This window comes from Emys orbicularis, chromosome 10 (genome assembly GCF_028017835.1).
Source record: "Emys orbicularis isolate rEmyOrb1 chromosome 10, rEmyOrb1.hap1, whole genome shotgun sequence".
Lineage (NCBI taxonomy): Eukaryota > Metazoa > Chordata > Testudines > Emydidae > Emys > Emys orbicularis.
In genome coordinates, this window is record NC_088692.1 from 56551935 (window position 1) to 56578950 (window position 27016).

Genomic DNA, 27016 nt, shown 5'->3' on the forward strand with positions numbered 1-27016 from the left:
GACCATGTGTATTTAGACCCTACAAAAATAAGCTGTGTTTCAGCCTTCCAGGTTACTTTAAAATCTTAAATGAAAGATTTGTTTCATTTTTCTAAAGAATTTTTTATATAGATGCTTTGTGCCACTGCTCACTGAACTCACTGCACAATCTCATGGTGACAATCTAACCAGTACAGCTACTGCTGTAAAGCATAGACTGGAATCTCTCAACTGGTGGCAGTTGCGTGCAGAGAGGCTACACACTGCTATCAGTCTGATTTTACCTGGTCTACACAGGTAGGGCAGAGGCTCATTTTGGATACGCTTACGCAAATCCATATTTGCTCATATCAAAAGAATTTTACTCAGGGCTTGCCAATCGCTTTCTCATAATTTACTGAGAATCCACAATTCTACTGAGTCTGAAATACTTCAGCATCAGCGAAGAGACACTAAAAAAAAATTGTACATTTTAATATTTATTTTCTATGCATTTTTGTGATATATTTATACTAGTGACACAAAATTTCTGATAGGTATAATACATGCAAGTAACTTAAATGAGATGTTAGCAATATCTAAATTGGTAACCTAACACAAGAGGGTTACTTCTGAGTCTATATGACAAGTACTTCTGCAACAAGGACAATTAAGTGGGTAGGCATCTAACACAACTGGCTCAGTTGGACGTAATGGTAGGTATCTAAAATGGCAGCATGGCTTTCAGAAGAAGTGGAGCAGCAACATTCTTTGACCCAAATGGACTTTACATTATTTGCTCAGAGGGCTTGTGCAGGGATGGGCGTGTGCTGGAGAACCATGGTTAAGAAAGACCTTGTTTCTGTAACTGATCTAACAGGTGGCTTTTGCTAGTTCCACTTTCTGCATTGTTTTTAATCACACATTATAAAATGCACCATTGACTCTACCCACCTTGGGAACGTGTCATGCTATAGCTGTAGTCCATACTGTGGGTTTATGCCATGTCAGAGATTGAGAAAATTACAGTACCTTTTGAAACCAAGACATAAGCACAATTTCTGCTATCCCTTCTCTGCAATGCAGTTCCTTAGAGAGGGCATTTTGATCAATGCAAATTAGGAAAATATCAACTTCCAAGCATCCATAGTTCAGACTTGCAGATGTTCTTTTATATTTCAGAAAGGGGCCCTTTCTAAAACAGCTATTAGTTTCTTCAAAAAAAACCCAAACACACAAAAAATAACCAAAAAACAACCCATCTAGATTTCAAAACAAAACACTTAGAAATAAAATCGTTATGAGAATAGCAAGAGTTCTGATGGTCTTTTGTAGTACTAAGAATGTGTCTACTTCAGCTAGCATACATTCTAGCAGAAATCCCACAGTTTGAGCCAGGTAAGATACTTTGAAAGGAGCTATTCAGTCCAATGTTAATTGAGTTTTTGTGGATGTTTCCTATTGTAAAAGTAGTCGCACATTGAGAGGTATATAATTGAAAAACATTTTCCTTCATGAACCTAGTACTAAGACCGTGACAAGATTTCCATTTCTTGGTTTAGTTGAACAATGAAAAGAATGGATACTGCCATGTTTTGCAGGCCAGGGAACTGTGAATCTAAATACTGTACAAGCAGAAGCTGGTGGATACTGTGCAGGAACTAATAAAACTAGTGCAAACAGGTACAAAGAAGATCTCTCCGATCCTGGGGTGAACCAGCTTCATAACACTGAAAGAGGACAAAATCCCTAAAACCCACACTCAGGTGCCTTTTTCCTCTCAAATAAATATTCACCTCAATCTTGGTCTTCTTGTGGGGAGGAAAAAAAATCCACTGGCTCCATAGTGGTAGATAGCTATGATAAACGGTTTTCCTATTAATATTAACAAAGTCTTACAACAGGTCAAGGAACAATAAATAGATCAAGCTTAAGGTAATGACGTAATACTGATTTTATAACCTTCTGTAAAAAGTGAGGCATTCTCTCCTGAGATACAGTGAGTCAGGGAAGGAAGGAACAGGAATGGTGGACTTAACACTGTACCATTTGTTTGATGAGCACGCACCTTACCTGAACAGATGAGAAAGAACAAACGTTTATTGCCCTCTGCTCACCTAAAGCTATTACAGGCAATTTGTTTAGGTAAGTGCTTGGCATATCAGAATGCTGTTAGGTTAGTTCTCTCTGTACTGTCCCCCTTGAGCTCATTTCATTAAAAAACATCAAAGCAGTTTAGCCCTCATCTTCTCTCAGTTCTGTGGGGAGAAATTTATACTGCTGCTGGCGGATCTGAGCCAGTTTTTTCCTTGCCTCTTCCAGCTCCCTTTCCTTCTTCAGCATTTCCTCCTGGGCTGCAATTATCTAGAGAAAAAGAGAAAGGTCTGTGATAGTGGAGAAGATTAATGGGGGGGGGGAGGGAAAGGTGAGGATCTTTGTCCCTTTCACAATGGGATTCATGATCAGTGCACAACTGTTCTAAGGTGTTTTTCCTGCAAAGCGCTGAACACACTGTCCCCAATCCAGGAAAGCATTTAAGCATGTGAAGAATCCCACTGATTTTCAACAGGACTTGTGGGCTCAAGTGCTTAAGCAAAGTAAGTTGTCATGGGATAAGAGGGAAGGTCCTCTCATGGATCAGTAACTGGTTAAAAGATAGGAAACAAAGGGTAGGAATAAATGGTCAGTTTTCAGAATGGAGTGAAGTAAATAGTGGTGTCCTCCAGAGGTCTGTACTGGGACCAGTGCTGTTCAAAATATTCATAAATGCTCTGGAAAAAGGGGTAAACAGTGAGGAGGCAAAGTTTGCGGATGATACAAAACTACTCAAGATAGTTAAGTCCAAAGCAGACTGCAAAGAGTTACAAAGGGATCTCACAAAACTGGATGACTGGGCAAAATGGCAGATGAAATTCAATGTTGATAAACACAAAGTAATGCACATATAAAATGATTGGGTCTAAATTAGCTGTTACCACTCAAGAAAAAGATCTTGAAGTCAGTGTGGATAGTTCTCTGAAAACATCCACTCAATGTGCAGTGGCAGTCAAAAAAGCAAACAGAATGTTGGGTATCATTAGGAAAGGGATAGATAATGAGACAGCAAATATTCTATTGCCTCTATATAAATCCATGGTACACCCACATCTTGAATACTGCATGCAGATGTGGTCACTCCATCTCAAAAAAAAAAAAAATTGGAATTGCAAAAGGTACAGAAAAGGGCAACAAAAATGATTAAGGATAGGGAACAGCTTCCATACGAGAGAGATTAATAAGACTGGGACTTTTTAGCTTGGAAAAGAGACGACTAATGGGGATATGATAGAGGTCTATAAAATCATGACTGGTGTGGAGAAAGTAAATAAGTGTTATTTACTCCTTCTCAAAACACAAGAACTAAGGAGCACTAAATGAAATTAATAGGCAGCAGGTTTAAAACAAACAAAAGGAAGTATTTTTTCACATAATGCACAGTCAACCTGTGGAACTCTTTGCCAGAGGATGTTGTGAAGGCCAAAAGTATAACAGGGTTCAAAAAAGAACTAGATAAATTCATGGAGGATAGGTCCATCAATGGCTATTAGCCAGGATGGGCAGGGATGGTGTCCCTAGCCTCTGTTTGTCAGAAGCTGGGAATGGGTGACAGGAGATGGATCACTTGATGATTATCTGTTCTGTTCATTCCCTCTGAAGCACCTGGCATTGACCACTGTTGGAAGACTGGGTAGATGGAACTTTGGTCTGACCCAATATGGTCGTTCTTATGTTCTTAAGTGCTTTGCTAGGCCAGGCCAGCATGCCCAGTCCCTTGCAGGATCAAGCCACTAAAATGCATTGTTAGTGCCCATCCCTCCTCTTCAGTGATTCCAGAGTGCAGGAAAAGAGGGCTGTCAGCATATTCCACCATCCATCTATGATGGTCTATTGGACCACTACACAGGCCAACCAGACGCGCATCAGAATAAACTAGCTGTAAAACAGTGGTAGGTGGAAACAGGACAAGGAGAGTTGGAGAAATCAATCTGAGCTGTTTCTATTTTACTAACTATTGTACCTTTTCCTATTTTAAAATCTTCTCTCCTCTTTTGGTGTCTGTTGGAGCCACAGTAACAAAGGGGACACTGACCTTGAACCTATCCTGCAAACTTCATAAAGTAACACACTGAGCATCAGTAATAACTGAACATTCACTGTCCCACATACCTGCAAGAGTTTCCTATACCTAGGAGTAACACAGGAGATATTACTGTGCTGTAAAATACTCAGGAATGGCAAGTTCCCATATTTTTAATGGCAGCCAATGTAGAAGCAGCTTTTCATTATTTTTTAATAAGTGGCATTTCTAGAAATTGATTGAACTAGGTTTTTAAAGTTATTTTAGTCCTGTGTATTCGTTAAAGCCACAATAATGAAGTACAAGTAATTCTCCCCACCACAGCCTTATTAAAAGATTATCTGCATACAAACTGTCATGTAACTGAGATTTCAGAAGATTTAAAGCAGGTCTAGGAGCATCTGGAAAGAACCATTAGTTTAAGTAGCAGGAAATCTTCACTTTAACAACAACAGGGAGGGATACATAAAGGTATTATACAGTGGCAACAACTACCATGACAACTGTCCAACACACTGTGTAGGACAAACACAGAGTATTGCCTATTCTCTGTATGCACAATTTGTCCATAACAGAAATATACTAAGGCAAGTTATTTACAATGAAGTTTCATGCAGTACTGCATTAATCTATTACAGTGTTACATAAGGCAATATTATTGGGACACAAATTTTTCCTACTGTTGCTCTGGATGTTCACACCAACCTGAGCGATGCCACCAACAAACTTGGTTTTGACCACCACATCATCGTCGTCCGCTTTCCTAAATGCTGCTTTCTGGGCTGCCCTGACAAGATTGTCAGATGCTCGTTTAACAGCATTCCCCGCAGCCTAGAGAGGAGATAAAAGGAATTTAGTAGCAAAAAACATGAAGGCACACTGTATATGTAATGTGGGCTCCTTCTGGGCAGGAGAGAGAGCTCCACTGAACTCCAGAGGCAGGACACCGGTTTTCCTCACCGAACACCAAATGCACTTTTACCATCAGTGCTATAAGGTGAACATGAACTTGGATAATTCTGTCGGTCTCTGACCTGATTTGGAGCTCTATGTACAACTTATGAATTGCGGTTGATTTTATGAAAACGTTGTATCACTGAATGCCTCTGTGGATGTGGAGTCAACCATTTGCTACAATGACTGATGTCAAGTGCCTCCCAGACCACACTACTGAGCCCCTGACAACTCAGACACCTGCTTGGCAGGCACTGGAGATAATGGCCTATGGCTCACCTTGTCTCTGGAGTGGTACTCCTTCCTAACCCTCTCTGAGATCATTGATGGCAGGATGGAGGCAGATGACTGGGGCCTCTTGGTCAAGGTACCGAGGGAGGTCGGGGATGAATCTCAGCTTGCTGGGGAGCTCATGGAGACGGACTGAGCAGAAGAGGGAGGTCTAGCCACAGCCTTCCTTTAAGCATCCACAGAGGCTTGCATTGAGCACCCCATGGGAACAATTTTAGGTGGTCTAACGGCCTCTATAGCTTTCTGAGTCAGCTTAGGCAAAGAGCAACATATGGGACTGCTCAGGAATATTTCCCTTTCCGAAACAAGAGTTGCACCTGGAGTACCTATCGTTAAGTGGCATTGACGCCTCCCATGAGGGGCAGGTTTTGAATCCTGGGGATTTTGATTTTGCCATATTGGTAGAGCCCCTGTACATGGTTGAGGGTCTGGCCTATACACTAAATATCTGACTAAAGCAGCTTTTTATGTTTGTGCCAACTGGGATAAAGACACTAGCTATTAATTAATAATACCAATAACTAATGCGCACTAATGCTAGCACAGCATGCAGAGAATCAGATGGTCATTGCAGGGGTTCCATCTTACTGCCAAGGGTGATAAGAAAGAATGGAGGGACTGTTGGACCTGCTTCACACTGTATGCCCTCATCTTGGGTGCAGGCGTGGCCCCAACAGACACCACTAGCCAAAAAGAATCCAATCTAGCATGCAGAAAGAGAGGAATTCATATGGACAATCATTCAAAGAAGAATTAGATGATTCACATGCGTTTTCATTTCGCCAGGCTCCAACTACAGCTCCTTCCAAAACAGCGTTCACATGGAACGTAGCTCAAACTCCTTCTCCAAAAGCTTGTCTGTGTGGGTGTCAAAGAGGAAACCAGGACATTCCAACTCCCATATCCACCCTATTGATTAAGGCTCCATGGAAACATGGATGCTATTGGCAGAGCCAGTAGAGGAACCCAGGTGCTTGCCAAACGCACCAACACAAAACATTTGACGTGCACTAACCCAATAGTTCTGCTACAGTAAAGGGCATTACTTCCAAGTGGAAAGTGCTGTTCCCACCTTCAAACCTCCTCCACTGCTTGGTGAACAAACTATTCAAAGCCTGCATCTGAATACTTAAAAAGAAACACTTTTCCAGGGCTCTTGGGCCTGCCTCCTTGAGTCTCACGCTTAACTGTATTCTATGTCCATTTAATAAAATTTGTAACCCAACGCCCTGATCTTTCTGGATGGGCAGGCAGAACATGATAATACTAGCATTCTGTCCCCCTTTTTAGCCATTATTCTGCATTTAAAGTTCCTCCAGCCCCATTTTGGCACTCAGATACTAATGTGGGGATGCATCAGAAAGCGAACGATCCTCCAGTTACTGATACATGACCACTACTGTGACAAACCCATCCAACAGGAGTCCCTCATCAACTGCCAAAACTACCCCCATTTTACCCGTCCCCCGGCAGGGATAATATTACAAAACCATTGTTTTCTATTTAAACCACCACAGAACCCTAAATTTGCCTCAAGCTTTGACCATGATTTAAAATCACAGTTCTATTTTGAAAAATGACTGAAAATAGACTCCTCTTGCTCAGATATCTGCATTCAGTCAGAACTGCTGATTTTAGTAACAAATACGTTTATTGGTTTTTATTCCCACCAAACTTAGAACCAGAACCCAGCTGTTAGAACACAGACTGAGACTGCACGGCTAGAAGTCAGTAAAAGCTGCAGTAAAATCCAAGTTCATACTGAACGGTCCCTTGAAATGGGTGTTAACTACTTATGCTATACAATCTGTTCCACCTTGTATTTAGCTGCGACTCTGAGTACGTTTCCCAGACCGGAAGAAGAGCTCTGTGTGAGCTCAAAAGCTTCTCTCTCTCACCAACAGAAGTTGGTCCAATAAAAGATATTACCTGCCCCGCCTTGACTTTCTAATATCCTGGGACTGACACAGCTACCACACCACTGCATGCAGTAAAAGCTGCAGTCATTTCTAAACTGAGCACATTGCAATTGTAAATCCTTGAGATAACAAGCTTAATATCCCGGAGTGCAGTGTTAACACACTCACCTTTCAGATAAACTCTGCTCCAAAGGGGACACTCCACATGAAATCAAATCAGTTTTTACAAAAAATGAATTAAGTCAGTTCTGGTCCTAAGCCAGAATCTGTTGTTTCTCTGCCAATGTTTGTAGTCTTACAACAATTTTCTTATTTTAAAATGTTCTCTCCTCTGTTGCTGTCTGTTAGAGCCGCATGGCCATATTAATGACAATTAATGACCCTGAACACTTGCATGACAATGCCCCCCACAATGGATTTTCCAACTCCAAAATGATTTCCCATTGACCAATAGCAATCTGGCATTTCAGGTTTCCATAGTGTGATCACCACTCGCTTCTCCACTGTCAGTGAAGCTCTTATGGTGTCCCTGCACTTGAGGGCTGGGGTGTGCTTGGCACACAGACCCAGGAACATGGCCTTCTGCATCTGGAAGTTTTGCAGCCGCTGCTCGTCATCTCACGCCTGCATTATGATATGATCCCACCAGTCACTAATCGTTTTTAGGGCCCAGCAGTGGCACTCTCCCTTCTGCAGCTGTTCCATGAACACAACCACCAACCCTGAAATGGGGTCTTGCTACATCCCACAGCAGTCTGTCCTCCAAGAACCTGTCATGTTCGTTGCTGATTTGGTTCTTCTTACGGCTTTTCAAATACCAGAGGATCACATGTCCTGGGCTCGCAACACTTACCACAACAGTGCAGAGCTGTGCAGGCTCCATGCTTCCATCAGAGATGGCAGACAGCAGGGAGAGCAGCGCAGGTTTGTGGGATGTGTAAAAGAGGTGTGAAAATTATAGGATACAACTGACATTATGGGATGGAGTCAGTTGCATCCTGGGAAGTTGACCCCTTGCTCCCAGTCACCCTGTACGATGCGTTTCTGTCCCACCAAGTATTGTCAAAACCTCCCAAAAGACAGTGTGCTGAGTGGTGACGGGTTGTACAGTGGAATTCCTACCCAGGGTGCTCAGCGCTGTGCATCAGCACGAGCACTCCTGGTGAGTATGCCCAGCACTGATGCAAGGAGCCAAGTATACACGTGGACAAGTGATATACTAACTGCGGTGGCTTGATACCGATGTAATGTATATCAACCAAAGTTTGTAGTGTAGATATGGTCTTCGTGATGTACTTAGTTTAAACACATGAGTAGTCTCACTGAAATCTGGTAAGCACGTGCATGAGTGTTTGCAAGTGAACATACAATGAAAACAGTAAAGCCAACGAGACACAAAGCGCTATCAAGAAATACCCTAGTAAACAAACTGAAAAGATAATTTCCCCCAAAATCTTCCAGTTATAGTAAACTGAAGTGTCACTTCTGACATCAACAAGTACAATGTTTTCTAACAGCAGTTTCATTTTGGGTGCATTACCAACAGGCAGGGTGGCACACTCTCCGTGTTTGATTCTGAGACACTGAGCATTAGCAGAGTTCCCTCTGATCACTATATCCTCCCTCAGCTGGTGCGAGGTGCAAACTACTTCACATTTTTATCTTTCAAAAAGTTCAACCATCTTGAAGGTAATGCTGACAATGATCACAGAATGAGCTCCAGATGCTGATTAACAATGGCAAATTGCAGCATGGCAGCCTTGGACTTAACACAACATATTTCACTACTGGAGAAGATAAAACCCAGTCATGATTTGTTCAGGCAATTTCCTGAAGCTATTGGCTGAATTCTGAATTTGTTGAAAAAGGTGATGGTGACTGTTACATAGCTCAGAGATGGATTTTTACATTGTTTATGAACGCTGTTACCTGTAGTCTTCTCATGGCCTCGGAGTCTTGATCAGCCTTCACTTTGCACGCCACAAGTAACTGTGCTGTAGAAGCCGCAACTTGTTTGGCAGATGAGATGAGTTTCTCCTCGCTAGCATGACCTTGTACCGAGGCATTAGCTGCCTCACACAGATTGCTGGTTGCAGCTGCCACCATTCGGGCCTAGGAATCAATAACTAAAAGTTACTCAGCGTTCTAGTTTCTCAGAGACTTTCAAGAGAAAAAAACAAAACTGGAAATTACTCACAGCGGAAATAAGTCCCTGAGACCACTGTCCATCATCAGCTGCATTTGCAGGGATAGCTCCAACCTGGAAGAACCGTTCAGACACTTGCTTAGAGTGAAATATAAAATGCAATTGCTTTGCCTTGATTTGCATTCAAAGACCATAACCATCTGAAAAGGAAACTATATATACACATGCCCCTTCCCCCCAATTTATCTCAGTGCACACTCTACCTAATGATGACAGAAGAAAATTTCTGACTTACATTCCTATGTTAATATAAGTCAGTGGTTCCCAGACTCTGGCATGTATCTCTGTACTAGCCAAGGTTTTCTGACTAGTATTCTAGGCGCTCCCCTCCCACCATAACAATGTGCCTCTTATGGCTGTTGATCCCCTGCCACTACCTGTCTCTTGTTCATTCAGGGACACTCTAACCTACATTGTTCCTTGAGCTGCTCCAGTCTTGCTGTAAGTTTAGAGAAACCAATGAAGGGCAATGACTGGTACAGCTGAGGATTTGCCTGGTCAAGGCTTGCCAGAAGAGGCTAGGAAATACTAGTCAATTGAAAGGATTTATTCTGGTCTATAATGCTCATCTCTGATATCCACTCCATTGTTCAAGGCTACTGATTTTTCAGTAGAGTTATGCTATATTTCTTCAATATGTTCAAGCTGCCACTGAGTAGAAAAACAAAGTTCCTTCGAGTTCCCACACTCCTGCCCGATGTTTGATTACAAATTCAAGGTAGCAAATGCCTTTTACTATGTGTTCATACAGCACTTAGTACTACTGTCTTCTGACCCCATGAGTCAGAAATCATGAGGCTCCAGGGGCCCCAAAAATCATGAGATTAAAGAAAAAAAAGTTTAGTGTCCTTTCAATTGTCTTCTGGTTTTTGAGCTTTTAGGGTTCACATTTTCCAACTTTTCTCCTCAACCATGAAGGCTGCAGAATTGTTGAATTTCTTTAAAAAATGAAAGCCAAAATTCTTATATAATTGCATGACTTCAGGGGTGGGGGTTAAAGAAAAACACCAACATTTGCAAGACTCTTGGTACAGTTGGAACATTCCGAGTGGGGTTTTTTAGTGTAATAGAAAAGTGTAAGAGAAAAAGTTTAAGAGAAAAGTTCAGTTTTACAATAAAATGCTTGAGGTCTATGGGTGTTTTAGGTTTCAAAGTTTTCGTGCATCACCATCCTTAGCAAAAGCAGCTAAAGTTCAGCAGAGATCTACTCATCTGGACACTCGTGTCTGGGGAACGAGAAAAAGTAAAGTTCCGTATATACTCGATCATAAGCCGGTTCGTTTATAAGCCGACCCCCCCAGGATGGATAAGTAAAAATGAAAAATTTTTATAACCCGTTCATAAGCCGACCCTATAATTCAGGGGTCAGCAAACTTTGGCTCCCGGGCCATCAGGATAAGTCGCTGGTGGGCCGAGATGGTTTGTTTACCTCGAGCATCCGCAGGCACAGAGGTAAACCTAAGTAAACAAAGTGTCCTGGCATGCCAGCTGCTTACCCTGACGGTCCGGGACAGGACAGCAACTGGTGGGGAAATTTTTTGGTGGGGAGAAGCTGGGAGTCAGGGAAATAACCCCTGTGGACCCCCCCCACACACTACCCCTCCTGTGCCCGGGACCCCCACACTCTCCCCATCCCATCCCTTCCCACCTTATCTGGGGAGGGCCAGGGGAGGATGTCTCTGGCCTGGCTGGAGCTGCTCCGGCAGGCTGGGCAGCGCGTCCGCAGCCTGCTCCGGCGGGCTAGACCGGGCGGCGCGGCTGCAGCATGTTCCAGCGGGCTGGGCCAGGCGGCGCAGCTGCAGCGTGCTCCGGCGGGCCAGGTGGCACGGCCACTGCCTGCTCGGGGGGGGGCGGGGCCGAGTGGCACGCCTGCAGCCTGCCAGCCCCAGAGCTGCAGTTGCTTCGGAGGCTGGGGGGGGAGAACAGCGTGACCAGAAGCGGAGACACTCTGGCCCCGCCTCCTCCCTTCTGGCTCTGCTGCCTCTCCTTGTTCCCTCTGTTGGGGGGAGGGACTGTGTCCCACCTCTCCCTCTCTATACCCGTTCATAAGCCGACCCCCTTCTCTGGTGCTTCCCTTTTTTACTAAAAAAATTCGGCTTATGAACGAGTATATACGGTAGATCAGATCTGACTTCATAAAACGTTACCCTTTATTCCAAAACCTGAAATAGCTGCCTAATGTCAAACTAATGCCACTACAATAATTTCATATGCGAAGGCAGAACAAACTGGAAAGAAGAAAGTTTAACAAACCTTTTTGCTGAAATACTTCATTGACTTTTCCTGCAAGACATTTTTACAGCCTTGACTGACTGCTGCTGGGAATTTATATAGAACAAAATTGTGTCTGGTCCACATGGTCGAATGAAAGGGTAAGAACTCCCCATTACCTTCCTCTCTTCCCTCACACTGCCAGTGACGGGACTGGCCTGTTAGCTGTTACCAAGGGAGCTATTTGCTGCTTGCCACTGAGGTGATAGGTGGGTAATAGATTGAGCCATGGCCCCCACACCAGGCATCAGCCATTTCTTCTGACACGTGTAAAAGGGAGGAAAGTATGCTGCACTGCTTAAAGGAATGATACCAGACTGCATCCTTTATGTGCAGACAGGGGAGATTTGGGAGGCATTCTGTCTGCTCATTTCAAAGGCCATCGTGCTGTAAATCTGGCTAGCAAGTGTCTGCTCTAGACAGGAATTGGAAGACACTCACGATACCAGTTAACTGAAGATTGATAATTAGGAAACAGGTATGAGGTGTGTGTCTTGAATTCATTACCTCAGAGGAATCTTCATTATTGTAAATTTACTTGTGAACAGTTCTCTGCCTAATGAAAGGATCTATTTTAAACCACTCTGAGTAACTCCACTTGAGCCTGAGCAGCAAAGTTTGGATCCTTCCTGAAGCTTTTCCAAAGTACGTGGGTGTTCAGAGCAAGGGTTTGGGTTCGGCTCTGCCCTTAAGTGGCACCGCACTATTTGCTGGATTAGTTGAGCTGGAGAAGGCAGTGCTCATGCCAGCAGGCAACCCACTGTCGATAAAAGGCACTGACTATGAAAATTCCTGGTCTTAAAGAATTAGTGTGTTAGCATGGTAGAGCCGGGGCTAAAAAATCTTCCATCAAAGCTGGAAGAATAGGTTTGCTAATATGGCACTACATTTGACTAATGTGCTCACATCAGAATGGCAAGCTATGGTTTTCCTGGAGTGGAGGAATGAAAGTGTTTTTAGCAATTTTTCTGAGCTCTGCTGGAACACGGCACAAGTGCTGCTTACTTCCATCTCAAAAAGACATGAAGAGAAAGATGTAACTGTTCCCTCCGACAAGAAGTCTAAATTGACAGATATTTAGGACTTATACCAGGATATATTCTCACTCTCTTCTGGGGTGGTGGTGGGGAGAATAGCAAAGGATGCTGTAAGTCGTAATGTAACTAAATGTGAACAAGTTCTATCACATAAAGGCAAACAATGCAATAATCTAAGGCAGGGGTCTAAATTCTCATTTGCTTGACTATTCTTGTTGTCAGTTTTCAATAACTATCTATTTAATAAGCGTTTTATGCATTTTAAGTAAGTTCTATAGGAGATCTTTCGAACAGTTACAATGCTACTGTTCCAGAACAACTGCTTTGTGATCACAGTGGAATCAAACACAAGTTCCCTAGGAAGCCCAGCTGAATAAGACAGAATAGCTCTTTTGTCCCAGGGCTCAACGGCACAGTCTGCTCAGAATCAGTGCTTAAATATAATTAGAAACCACAAATATAAAACAATGGTAGTCCTATGGCAAACTGTCCTCAGAAGCAAACAAGCTGAGTGCTGTTGAGATTTAAGTTCTATTCAAATTAAGTGAATTAGATAAAAAGAAGAAATGGAAGTGAAATGGAATAAAAAGCACTCAATGTTAAGGCAAATGGACGTAGAGCAATTTTGAAGCACTTTAGTTGTCCTAGCAATAGCTGTAAGTGTATCCATTTGCACATGTCTAATTTGTGTTCATACCGGGGCCCTAACTGAATCATTCAACACACTGAAGGCACAATTAGTGATGCCCTCTGCTAACTTGGATCAGAATGTTATTGTTTACTACTCCATTTCTTTTTAAATCCCAAAATGTACTATGGGACCATACGTTATGAGCCTGGATCACTGCCCTTCATGGAGTGAAACACTTTTCTTAACAAGAAACAGCTGAGACATTTGAAAGCCAAAAATCTAATTATGTTTGCTAATTACGTTTGCTATGTTTAAACAGACTTTTCAACCAACCCCGGCCAGGGCATGCAAGCCAATAGATTTAAATTTTTATTAGTCAATCCAGAGTGCCTTCCATACATAGAAAAGCTAAGAAGCTACATTCTTTACAATTTAAAATACTTCCGCTGTGTTGAATGTCCTGTTCACCCACCTTTCCCTGTGCCACCAGCTCCCTCTGGGCTGCCGAGGCTGACTTGACTAGGGCACTGGTAGCAGCTGCAATGGACTTAGCTGCTTCCAGGATCTGTTCTTCAAAATCCAGAGTCTCATCGGCTTGCTATAACCAAAACAGAACACTGTCACACACAACTCAGAACAGAGTGCTTTCTCTTCAGTTTCCAGGACACATTTTCTTTGGATTCTGTAATCCAGCTACACAGAGACAAAGAATCAACAATGCTTTATTTGCACTCTACAGAGCACTTTCCTGGGGCCTAAATTAAGAGACAAAAGTATTAACTATTGGATACAAACAAATATTAACTGGAAAGTAATGGTTCCCCTTGTGGCCAACCTTGTGCAAAATTTAAAGTGACAGATTTTATTTAAATACCACACACAAGATATTTCAGTGCATGCCACTGAGTTTCTGGTTTCCATTAGAAGCATTAAAAACGATTTTCAAAAATACAGGTAAAGCAGTAGCCTGAAATGGAATTCTCATTTTCCCACACAGTATTATCTTTGTAGTGTTCTAAAGTGGTTTGTTTGCTGAGATTATTAGAGTTTATTAAACGAAGCACATAGTTACTTAGTAAATATAATAAAGGGAATGCATAAAAGCTATAAAAAAACTACAACTCTAACGTTATCATTATGCTTCTTTGTTCATCTGTAATGAAAAGCAGAACATAGTTATCAAGTAAGCCCATTAATTTAATTGCTTTTTGTAATCTGCATCACTTCACTGAAAGCAAGTACTGCAAAGCAGTCCAGTTCAGTCCTCTTGGAGTTACAAAATGTTGAAGGTCTGTCTGGAACCATCCAAACACCTAAACCAACGTTGTAACAAGCATGAACTAGGAAGATTAACCACTCCTAATAATATTTTTCTCTAGATGAAAGATGAACTATTGCTCTGCAAATGTCAGTCTCCTAAACCTGGGCTTAACATGAATAAAGTAAAACAAACAAAACATTTTAAACCATTTAAATCTGCATAGGAAGTCATATCTATCTACTCCTGTGTTGTGTCCATGCCACCAGCAAGGATGGAGTGTCCGTTCCAGGTAATGTGGCTGCAATAGCCTGGGCAGTTAATATGGAGGCGCTGCTTTGCCCATGTGTCAACATCCCCCATCTACTCCTAGCTTAGGTATGTTTATTACTTTCAGAACAATTACAAGCATTACAAGGTTATAAGTGTGTGTGTGTTATTTGTTGTTTTCTTTGATTTTTACTTTGACTGTGACCATGAACAAATGATATATTAAATGGCACCAAAAGCAGAATGATCAGCGAGGGCATTAGGGCATAACGCATCCCCTAACAGGACTCCTTCAGAGAGATGGGTCTTTTCACATGTTTTTCCACAATCCACGCGAGTACAGCTTTCTCATATACAATCACTAACTCTTCCAACTGAGGCTAAGCAGCGTTTTGAGATAAAATGCATAATGTTCAGATTCTTCTACAATTTTTGGTAACTTAGTAGGGTGTGGGGAAGTAACCGAAACAATGGACATGTTTATTACTTGTCCTTTACACACACTGATGCGACTTGATTATTCAAATAAGAAAGTGAGTTAACATCTGATGAAACAGAACTTTCCACATGAGCTCGGTCTGTAATGTATGATTAGATCAATGGCCATGACAGTGAAAGGCATTTGTCATTAGCACTGGTTTTAATGACAAGAAATTACATCTCCTGTCAAAAGGTTAACGTCTTCCATAGTGAATCTTATTTCTGGTGGTACCTACTCCACTCTTGTGGCTGAACCTCTCTTATGTTGTATTGAATTGAGATTTAAAAATATTTGTTGTAGGGACCCTGTCTTCCTAAGTGTTTGAAAAGCACCACATACATCAATGGTACCATAGACTGAACACTACACTTATTATCACATTTTACTCCACCATTCAGAACAGCCTAATACTTGGTGGCCTTCAGGTGGAGGATATCAAATATACAGCACTTTCAGGATTAATCTGGAGATCTTTCCTTCAGAGAAAGTAGGACAAGAACTGTGAATATAAAAAACCCAAAATACTCCTAAATTGCAGTGCCTAAACATTTAACATTTTTTGACCATTTTAATTACTGTGTGCCAAATCCCACTCTAAAGCTGCATAGAGCTGAAAGCCATGATGTGGAGAGTTTGTTCAAATTTTCAGAAGTGTTCAGCATCCAAAATTGGGGGCAGATTTTCAAATGGGCACAGCAGCCACCAGCTCCTGCGTCCATTTGAAAAACTGAGCACTTCATGGAGGGGCCTAAATGAGAGCAGAGTCTTTTTGAAAATATGGCCATTCCTGCATTTCTCTCAATTTGCCTTTACAGAAGGAAAAGGTACGTTTAATATCAGCCCCTTGTTTCTATGCATGTTACCCTTTTCTAAATCAAGGGGCTACAAAGTACAGTGATTTTTGTGCCCTAGCTCATCTGTAAAGACCTAACTTGATATGTTGGTGAAAATTACAAACAAAAGTCACTTTTGTGAGGTGCTCTCATTCTAGTTCTCTGTGGGACACTACAAAACCACCAGACATATTCCAGGGGAGTTAGGCGCCACGAGGGGCTCAGAGGTGAAGTAACTGGAGCACTGCACATCCAATAAGAAATATCTTGGGAAGCTGGTATACAGAAGCATGCACATCCCCTGCCTGTTCTATACCCAATCAAAAGCCAATTGTATTCTCCTGTTACTTTCATGGGTATTAATTCATGTCACACAGCTTAAAGAACAAGCCGTAGGGTGCTTGATTCTACAACATTTCATATAACTTCTACCATGTGAATAAAATAGAAAGTCACAAAATCCTGGAGATGAAAACACAGCATCCATGGAAGTCAAGGCACTGGTGAAGAAATACGGCATCCTAAACGAAAACTATTTAGCATCAATTTCTGCCATGTAATGATAATGTTGGATGGCACCTTAAGGGACGAGATAAAAGAACAAGAGCTGCCTACTGAATGCAGAATATGTGCTTCTGCTAATTAGGAACAGCACATGTGTACATCTGTACCAAAGGCTTATGATAAGGAATTACCATGTTAATGAAACAAGTCATCTTAGCAGATGGATTTTTGGCCATGTTTGTAATGCAACACCACCACAACTATAGTATCTAAACAATAACTAAAGTGGCCTATGATTTATGCAACAGGCCTCAAATGTTAATCTCTTACTTTGACCACTAACACAAGGGCACAATTTGTAGAGCAGAGGGACTATATTTAGCTCAGTCGGTATCATTTTTTAAAAACACGTTTAGGTAAATTTGGCTCTCTTGAAGTGAAAATTTGGTAGCACACAGCCCCCCCCCTTCCCCCACAAGCTTCATGGGAGCAGACAGTGGACAAGTTGGAGCACATATTTCTGGCAATGTGCAGCAATGCTGCTATTTCCAGTTCTGGGCCTCTATAGAGAATATAGTGCCAACTTCACCCAAATATCTGGTGGTTTGGGGACAAGGGCCAAAGTCCACTGTAAAGAAAGTAGAGACCAGCAATTCCATCTTGATTACAGCTGAAATCCAAATTCAAGTACCAAGCAGAGGAAGGTTAGTATACAGCTCCATCTATCTTTTGCCTCTCTGATGTGTCACAGTAGTTTTCATTCACTGATTTTTAAGAAAAATACTGTCTTGAGCTGGAATTATTAAGCCTATTTCCAAAATAGTGGAAGCGTCCATGAGCTGAGAGCTAGTTTACTTCTTTATACCAATAGTAGTATATGCACTATTCTTTAAATGGCCGTGCTGTACGGAAGTTAACTCTAATTTTGCTACTGAATCAGCTAACAATTCAGCAACTATTTTGATGATGGATTTTATTTATTCACACAGCCTAATAAAAACGTTCACTGCCATGGCTTTGCTATATGGATATCTATATCAGGGCTAGAAAGCTTTTCAATTAGTCCTTAACTACTGAATTAGAAATATCTCTACAACATGCAACACCTTCTCAAAATATTCTACAAGTTTCCAGAGAACCAATGCCAGATGGGGAAGAAAAGTACCAGTATGGGATTCATTCAGCATAGCATGATGTGCTCAGTGTTGTACGTATAAACACAATGTAAAAATGACTAGTTGAAAAAGGATTGCAGGGGAATTACATCTCGCATCAATGAGAAAGCTATGGTGCAGTTACTAAGGTACTGCTACATAGGGGCAGGCATAAGACCTATCATGGGAATGAATAGCTAAACACTAGAGCTGGCTGGAAAACAGGTTTATCCCTCTGAAGAAAATTTCTATGAAAATGAATTTTCTTGTTTTTACTCAAGTTTTCAGCAAAAATCTTGACTTTTTCAAAAAACTAAACCCCAAATTTTTCAGTTAGCTGAATACTTCCCGGTTTTCCAGCTAGAAGTCAAACACTTTCTGTGGAAAGCAGATGCTTGCCAGGGTAAATTGGGTTTTGTCGAAAACCACTCTCAATGGAAACTTTTGACCAGTCCTATGCAGCACCTCCACGTAACCAGAGGGGAACTGAGCTTACTCTGCTATTTTCTTCAACAGGTCCACTCTGTCCATTCCTTCCCATTATTTTTGTCCTTGACACACAAGTAAAAAGTGGGCACACAGAGGGCTCAGTGCAGAGGACAACTACTGCTTAGTCATGCTTGTGGGCATGCTTACCCACCCCTCATGCTGGTCTTGGAGCATAACCAGCTTGACCAACTGTTGCACATCCTGCTGGGCACAACAAAAGGTCCATACTTGTGTTCATCTATACCCTAGCAGTGTGGTTTGAAGGGTATACCTCAAAATGAGAGGTCCAAACTGGTCACTACATATACAATCCAAGACTGAGCAGCACAAGAAGTGCTACAGGAGGAGTCATTGTCCAATGTCATTTGGCTACCCTTTTTATGTCAGAGTTAGATACAGATATTTTTGTACTTCCTTACTTTTAACCAGTTTCCTACACATCCTTCAAATGTAATGGACAGCATGAATAGATTCAGGATCAGTAGACGAATGAGTGAACCACCATTAACTTGTTGCCAACAGTCATGAAAGACAAACTATGTTTCTTCTGAAGTGCCTCTCAGCTTCAATTTAATAAAGATACAGCAACAAGGGTAAGTTACTGCACACAGCCAGGTAAACACAAGAGACCACTCCTATGAGATTTAGTACTTGCATGGCTGCTGCCCATTATAAATGAACCTATGCAACTTACACATCTCCCCAAGAACAACCCTATTAAAAAGAGCACTTCACTGTATATGTTTTAAAAAAAATCAGATTAGAATCAGAGTCTGCAGGAAGTCTTCTAAATCTGCTTGTGATTTAAAGTATTCCTTCATATTGCCTTATACTACTTTATAAACCCCCGGAGACAGGGCAGGACACTATAGGAATATGTTTGATATATAGTTGGATTAAATAACAACCTAATATATCAAACATATCACACAGAGCCCTGCAGAAAAGGCATCCAGGTTTGATTCATCTTGGGGGGGAAAAAAGACACACTGCTGAAGGCTAACAGCAGGGAACTGTTATCGACTGCTAAAGACACAACCCCTTGCCTTGTGTTTGAAGGCATAAGTCTGCACGGAGGCATAAAGAGTGCACCAACAGGAATATAATGCACATACAGCAATGGTCTCTGGTGATGTACCCAAGCCACAACATCGTTTTCCTATAACTATTTTTTCCATTGTAAGAGTTAATGAAACATGTCATTTTTAATTCCATAAAAGAAATACAGAGACTACTTTTTCTTTTCTTTTTTTTAAACTTGCTCTTTTGGGTAGTTATTTTGTACCAGGTGGTATCTTTACAAATCAAGGACCATGTTATATTAGAACAGGCAATATAAGCAAAAGATATTCAACCCACCAAAACAGACACCACAATCAATGTAAATCCATAACTGTGTTGTAAAGGACATATCACCCACTATAACCTGTTTATATAATGAACAGAAAAGTTTGTACAGCTCAGCAGACCATTTTTTCCCTTGGACACCACAATTAAAATCCAAGACAGTTTGTATTACACCCGAAGGAGGAACAGATAAGGAGGGTCTTCCTCAAAATACTTTTAGATACACAAGCTCAGAAACAAGACAAGTACTAAAACATCATCTGGACATTGTACTAGTAGTCAGAGCATTTAAGCTTTTGAAAGGCAAGAGATTGTATCTGCTCTGCAGCCAGGCTGTTGTGTTTAATTCAGAAAGAATGTACATTATGCAATAAAACATGGACAGGAGTTCACAGACCTATTCCTTAACAGAGAATGTTCTCTGAGATAGGAATGATTCTCCTGAAGAGGAAAGTTGCTGGTCCCATTCTATCCTTTTTAATCTTATTAAGACAGCAATGGGAGGTGTGTGGTGCAGAGATGCAATGGGGTGGGGGCACAACAAAAAGAAAAGGGAAATGGAATAAAAAATAAAGGTTATATAGAGAGGGAACAAAACTAGTGCAGCTCAATTACAAAATCAGAACAAGTGTTAGCTTTATTGTTTCATTTCTATTATATTAATAAACAGGAACATAGACACAGCTAAAATAGTAAGGATTAAAACAAACAAGCAAAAAAACCCCACAAAACCTCAAGAATTTTGGAAGGGATCCAGACCCTCAGACTTCAGGGTGTAAATCCACCTCTAATTAAGAGGGGTCAGGAAGAAACTTTCCCTGCAGGCCGGGGTCTATTGCAGGTTCTCCAGCAACTTTTTTCTGAAGCTAATGGCCACCGCCAGAGGCAGGATACTGGGCTAGATGGACCACTGGTCTGATCCAATATAGCAGTTTTTATGTTTCTGTATTTGGTGGACTGTGTATAAGAGAACAGATGTCTAATTACTAGTTTAGATTTGAGTGACAGAGATGCCTTGTTGATACAGCAGTTTAAGATTGAAACATCTAAAACATTCATCCCCTACAGGCAGTACAGTATCTCCTGATCTGTGTTGTAACACATTGATGGGATGGTGATAGGAAGCGTACTTTGATGCTGTTTTCTGCTCTGTGGATAAACAGAGAGTTTGAAATATCCAGCAGGGTCATTCCAGCACCTTTCACTTGCATTACAGTAAATGTTTGTGGAAGATAAACTGAATTACGAGTGATAGAAGGAAAGTTTTATTCCAAAATGAAATACAGATCCAGAGATATGAATGTGTTTTCAACAAAATGACAAAAAGAGCCCAATAAAGCACAGGCAGACTGAATACTCAAATTAACATGTTAAATGAGGAGCAGGTGTAGGATTTGTATTCATTTTTAAATGACAATGGCCACTGGAGTGGTTTAGATGTTAGCAGGAGAATGGTTTCAAGGTTACTAGGCAACTCAGATATGCTATTGTGTAGTGGTTTCGTAGAAAAGGTGTTAAAGGAGTTTTCCAGCCTCAATCCTCTGCTCTATATAATCTCATTACAAGCAACTTTCTTTCTTCACAAAAAATGAATGTACCAATTACAAAACCCATAGAACAAAGAAAAGCATTGCTCTTTCGTGGACTTCATTCTCCCCTCTGAAAGAAAAAATCCCCAAGCAGTGGACATCACCACAGCCCACCTTGTGAGGCTATTAAAAATGGTCTTAAGCTTATGCTCCTGAATGACAGAAAATACCACAATCTCCTGACAACAACAGTCTGACACTGAATGACCTTTAGAACCTGCTTTCTTGGGAAGATTCCTCATCTGCTTAGAACGAAGTCCAGTAACTCTGAAGCCACTGAGAAAAGGACATGACCACAGCATTGCTTTCTGAAGTTAATGGCATGCCTTATTTTTATTAAAAGAGGCCCAGTCCTGGGTCTCATGGAGTTTATTCCAAAACTTGTCAGGGGTTCTACACTGTGGAGTGAAGTGATTCTGTGTCATACCCCCACTCCCTGAACTGTGCAAGTACACTAACTACTTCAGGTTATAATAATTGCCATATAATTCCTCTGACACACATGCAAGCAGTTAATTCCATTTTATTTAAAAATATTCTCATGGACATATCTGAAACACACAAAAATATGAGACTACATAAGCATTCATATGGGACCTTCATTTATACATTTCCCTTTATAGAATTAAGAGAAAATAAGCACAGAAGAATCAGTTAATATTTTAAACAAAGAGTTTAAAAGGAAACACCGGTTTGCTACAAGTTAAATACTGTGTGTTGATCTTATAAGATCTTTTGGCCACAACCTCCCATAGTACACTGCACACACACTGAGGAGTGAGTGAGTGGGCTCAAAAGCCTCTGAAATTGAGGAACAAGAATGATCTTTCACATCAGAAAAGATTTTTTGGACGGAGAAAAGTGAATGAACTAACAATAACTATCCTGTAACTTGAAAACGCTTTTGCTAAGAATTACCTTTCCTTCCCCTCCATATCCAAATCTATTACTTGCACGCCCACGACTTGAAAGAGCCACCAAATATCTTTTGCCTTTGTGGTAAGTCACGCCTAGCTTGTCTGAAAAGTGTAGCTTCTACTGGCACCAGCTGAGGATAATGTAAGGATTGATTGTTCCAACCATCACCTTGATGCAATCAACTCCCCATGATACCAGTGATTTGCATTTCTGCGGCATTAACTTTAAAAAGAACATGGAAGATGGACACTCACCTTCGGCTTGGCTCGTGGTTTCAACTGCTCTAACTTCTTTGCTGCAGCCTCAATTGAAGCTGCAGCCCCCAATAGCTCTGTCTCAGCAATGACTGTCGGGTCCTCTGGATCCACCCACTCCGTGCCTGAAATTAACAGAGGGGAAGACAATAACTTCAGTAGCATTTTTAGTGCCTTTTGACCAAGCTGATTCCCTGTTACACCTCAAAACTATGTGCTAAATACAGAGTATGTGTATAATATGGAGACCTCATTTTAGTACCATTAGTGGCATAAAATACTATAATTTAAGCCACTGACTGCAAAACACAAGTCAGAATGGAAAGAACACTTAGCCCTAATGTTCTATTATGAAAGTGGCTTGATTAAGAACTTGTGTAAGAAAAGCAACTCTGAATTGCTCCTTCAAAAGCCATGTCTACACTGGGTACTGAACTATTGTATCAGCCAACCATGTTTAATCATGGTTGTTACTTAGAAAGATTCTAGTGTGCTTTCCTTGACCAAGGCTGACAGATGCATTGTCTGAGAACTGTGACAAAAGAGCACAAAGGGTGTATTAGACTATTCAGGAGATCATGGTCTGACTAACAGTTCTCAGTAAGTCCCCTTCTACAGCGGCTAGGGAGACAGGGCTAGCACCCATCCATGGAAAACACGAGAGTGATCAGTGCCATTTTAATCCCAGTGCCAATAAGGCCAATAAGCAAGTTTCTCCTACACATACAAGGCTGAACATTTTTTGGAAAGGAAAGATCTTATACTTTTGCAGACCTCATAAAACAAATGTTCAGAGGTAGTTCACTCCAAAGTTCTGCAACTTACTGGGAATGGTGTAGAAAACTTAAATAGAAGATAATTATTTTTAACCCTCTGGTGAGACTGATATTACATTACAACTAAAATCCGGACAATTATATGTCAAACTTATGACCAGGGCCGGCTCCAGGGTTTTGGCCGCCCCAAGCAGCCAAACAAAAAACAAACAAAAAAAAGCCGCGATCGCGATCTGCGACAGCAATTCAGCGGGAGGTCCTTCGTTCCGAGCGAGCAGGAGTGAGGGACCGTCCGCCGAATTGCTGCCGAACAGCTGGACGTGCCGCCCCTCTCCGAAGTGGCCGCCCCAAGCACCTGCTTGGTAAGCTGGTGCCTGGAGCCGGCCCTGCTTATGACAGGATAAGCAAACAAATATAGTTTTACTAGATATCCTTTTTCCAAAGTAAGAATAAGTAGCACTGAAATGATTTTCATGTTACATTGCCTATAATATTAAAGTATTTATGTGCCTATTTGCTGGTCATGTAAATGTGCTCATTCAACAAACACTTCCAGAACACCCTGTACTCAATTCACTTTATTAATGGCAGAGTAATATTTCTTTCACTACCTCAATAAGCATCTCGGTAGATTTACAACTCCTTCTTGATAATATAATTCCTCTTGTTCATTATACTCTTTGTTTTACAGTTGCGGTTTTAGGAGTCTGCCCAAACCAGGGGATGAAAATTTAGACAAAAATCAGTTATAAAATCAAAGAGCAATAAACATCTAAAATGGCATTGCTCACCCATGATTTTAGCATACAAAACAAGAAACTTTTTCTAAGTAATTGAGTCATGAATATAAACATGCTTATGCCCTTAAAAAACCCAACCGTGCTACACAGTTTTATTTTTAATCGCTGCAATTTCTTCCTATCTGGGAGAATGCTCAAAGAATCACCCAACCTTTAATTTTCTTTTATTTCTTTGATTCACCACTGCAGTAACAGCCTGGGATGCTGAAGTTCCACACTTTAGGTTGGATGCACTCTGGAATCTGGACTGAGGTGTTTGCATCAGCACTGGAGACTGGATGTAACTTTGTAATGAGCTGACTTGATTTGAAGTTGGGACACAATGATCCCAGAAGGGCAATGGACCTATTTTGGTGGTCTCCCTTTGGGGACTAGTAGAACCACTGGGCCTCCAGGCAGGCAGAAGGAAAAGCGCTGTTCATCCAGTTGCCATTCTATTGATAATTTTGTGGGACTTCAATTACATTTTGTCCTATGCTATTAGGGCTCCTGAATCCACCTGTCTGATGGCTTCATTCTCAATGATTCACAGATGACTGTGACAAAGTATATGAAAGAGGAGGCTAGAGTGCCATGGAAGAAGTATCAGACAGAACAAAATTGTGACAGATTTTTGGAGACTATATGCTGTAGCTGTATGGGAGTGTCATGGAGCCCGGCCCCAAGTTGAACCCACATCCACAGAATCACTCCACCAGCCTGTGTTGTCTGTGTGGGCTGCTGGGCCACCTCCTTGTTTGCCTCCCCCTGTTAATCACCTCCATCTGGTTGTTCTGTGGCCTAGCCTCACGGCCAGGTCACTTGAAAATTCAATCCCCTTCTGGGGTACTCAAAGTCTCAAAATAAACACCACCTTACACAACAGTCCCAAGTTAAGGTAAACAAGAGGTCTTTCGCCCCTCCCTGGGCTCCTCTTCAGTTCCCCGTTTCTCTTGTGGAACGCCGGTGCCAGAACTGCTTTCCTGGAGCTGGGCAAGTCAGACGGTTATTACCTCCCTCCTTGAGCCAGGAGTCCCCAGCTCTCCTTCTGCAGCAGCGTATACATCAGTCGCTGTCTCGTTATGAGGAAGGAGCCCAGACCTTCCCCTGGAGTTGGGTAATTCAGGCAGCTGTTACCTCCCTCCTTCAGCCAGGAGTCCCCAGCTCTCCTGGAGCAAGGTGTACTTTAGCCAGCTGTAGGACCTTAACCAGCTTCTCCCTCCACTGGCCCTTTCCCCCCCAATTAGTTCTCAGGCTCAGAGGGTCAGCCATTTCCTGCTAGTGTGTGCCCAACTATGAGGGAGGAGGCAGCATTTATGCTGGTCCTTGTCTTTCAGCTCATCCCCAACTGGTTGGTTGGGAGCGGATCCTTTCTACCAATATCTACTAGGCTTTGTGTGCGCACATCTATATCTATATATACACTGGACTTTTAAAAATCTTAAAGGAACACACCACATGATGGGATTGGCTGACCATTATGCATTACTACCCTTAAGGGGCAGACTACCCGTCACAGAGAGACAAAGATTTCACCCGTAGAGCTGTATTGGTGGGGTCACGCACAGTGGAACTGTTCTGGGCATTCTACACCTTTGTTAATCCTAGCAGCCTGGGCTTGGTTACAGGAATAGAGTCTCATGGTGAATGTATCACCTTCTCTGGAAAAACTATAGTGTCCTGAGGCAACCAATATTGAATCTTGTAGTTCCAGCCACTGTTGCTCACTTTGATAGCAGAGTGGCTGATGGCAGCTCTGAGCTATTTCCTGCAAGCTGGATCCAAATTCTTCCTAACTGCTCAAGGTCAGTGCGGAGTGTGACGAAGTTCTGTCCTTGACTCCGTGGGTCCTGCGTTTCCTGACGGATTTTGCTAACCTCAGAGGCTCACTGTGACCCTCCACCCTTCTCTCTCTAGAGGCAAGGGTCACAGTCTACTGAGCCATTTTCATCATAAGCCAGCAAGGGAGGTGAGGAGAAACAACCCTCCCTCGCACAGTCTCTGTTGTCTCCCAGTATCAGTGATTAATCGGGGGGGGGGGGGGGGAGAGAGCCCAGGCCCGCCCTCTACTCCGGGCTCCAGCCCAGGGACCCTAAAATTAGCAGCTATGGAAGCTGACTTTTTGGAAATAGGACATGTACAATTCCTGGGCTACTTCCCCACAGCAGCCCCCACTCAATATCTTCTTCACAATTACCTCAGGGTCTCCTTCCTTGCACCTGATATGGATTCGTACTACTTCGTTCCTCCAACAGCACAGCTCCCTCCTATAGCTCCTGACACCCACACCGCACTGACTAACTGGGAGGCTTTTAACTAGTTCCAGCCAGTCCTTGATTGGCTTCAGGTGTCCCAATCAATCTAGCTATCTCCACTGCCTTCTAGAAGGATCTTAATTGGCCCCAGGTGTCTTGATTAATCTGGAGCGACTGCCATTTGGTTACCATGGTACCAGGGATTTGTTTAGCCTGGGGCTAACATACCTGTTCCTCACTACTTTACTGTAGCCATCTGGCCTTGCCCCATCACAGGAGATAATCGATTCAGTGCTTGGTGGAGATTGTAAACCATTCCCTGAGTGGGGGCAGGGTGCAAACTAGGGCTGTCAAGTGATTAAAAAAATTAATCATGATTAATCGTGTGATTAAAAAAATTAATCGTGATTAATCACGCTGTTAAACAATAACAGAATACCATTTATTTAAATATTTGTGGATGTTTTCTACATTTTCAAATATATTGATTTCAATTACAACACAGAATACAAAGTGTACAGTGCTCACTTTATATTTATTTTTATTACAAATACTTGCACTGTAAAAAACAAAAGAAATAGTATTTTTCAATTCACTTAATACAAGTACTGTAGTGCAATCTCTTTATCATGAAAGTTGAACTTACAAATGTAGAATTATGTATAAAAAATACCTGCATTCAAAAATAAAACAATGTAAAACTTTAGAGCCTACAAGTCCACTCA

General features: G+C 41.8%; 1 protein-coding gene across 1 annotated transcript in view; it reads right to left on the reverse strand.

Annotated features, from left to right (window-relative positions):
- Window positions 1–2193: 2193 nt before the first annotated feature.
- Window positions 2194–27016, reverse strand: part of TLN2 (talin 2) — a 178162-nt gene continuing 153339 nt past the window's right edge. Inside the window, exons 51-56 of the mRNA XM_065411565.1 lie at window positions 22482–22606; window positions 13857–13982; window positions 9437–9499; window positions 9169–9351; window positions 4781–4906; window positions 2194–2322 (exon numbers count right to left, since the gene is read on the reverse strand). Of these exons, the coding sequence (XP_065267637.1) occupies window positions 2194–2322; window positions 4781–4906; window positions 9169–9351; window positions 9437–9499; window positions 13857–13982; window positions 22482–22606 (752 nt within the window). The remainder of the gene's footprint in view (window positions 2323–4780; window positions 4907–9168; window positions 9352–9436; window positions 9500–13856; window positions 13983–22481; window positions 22607–27016) is intronic.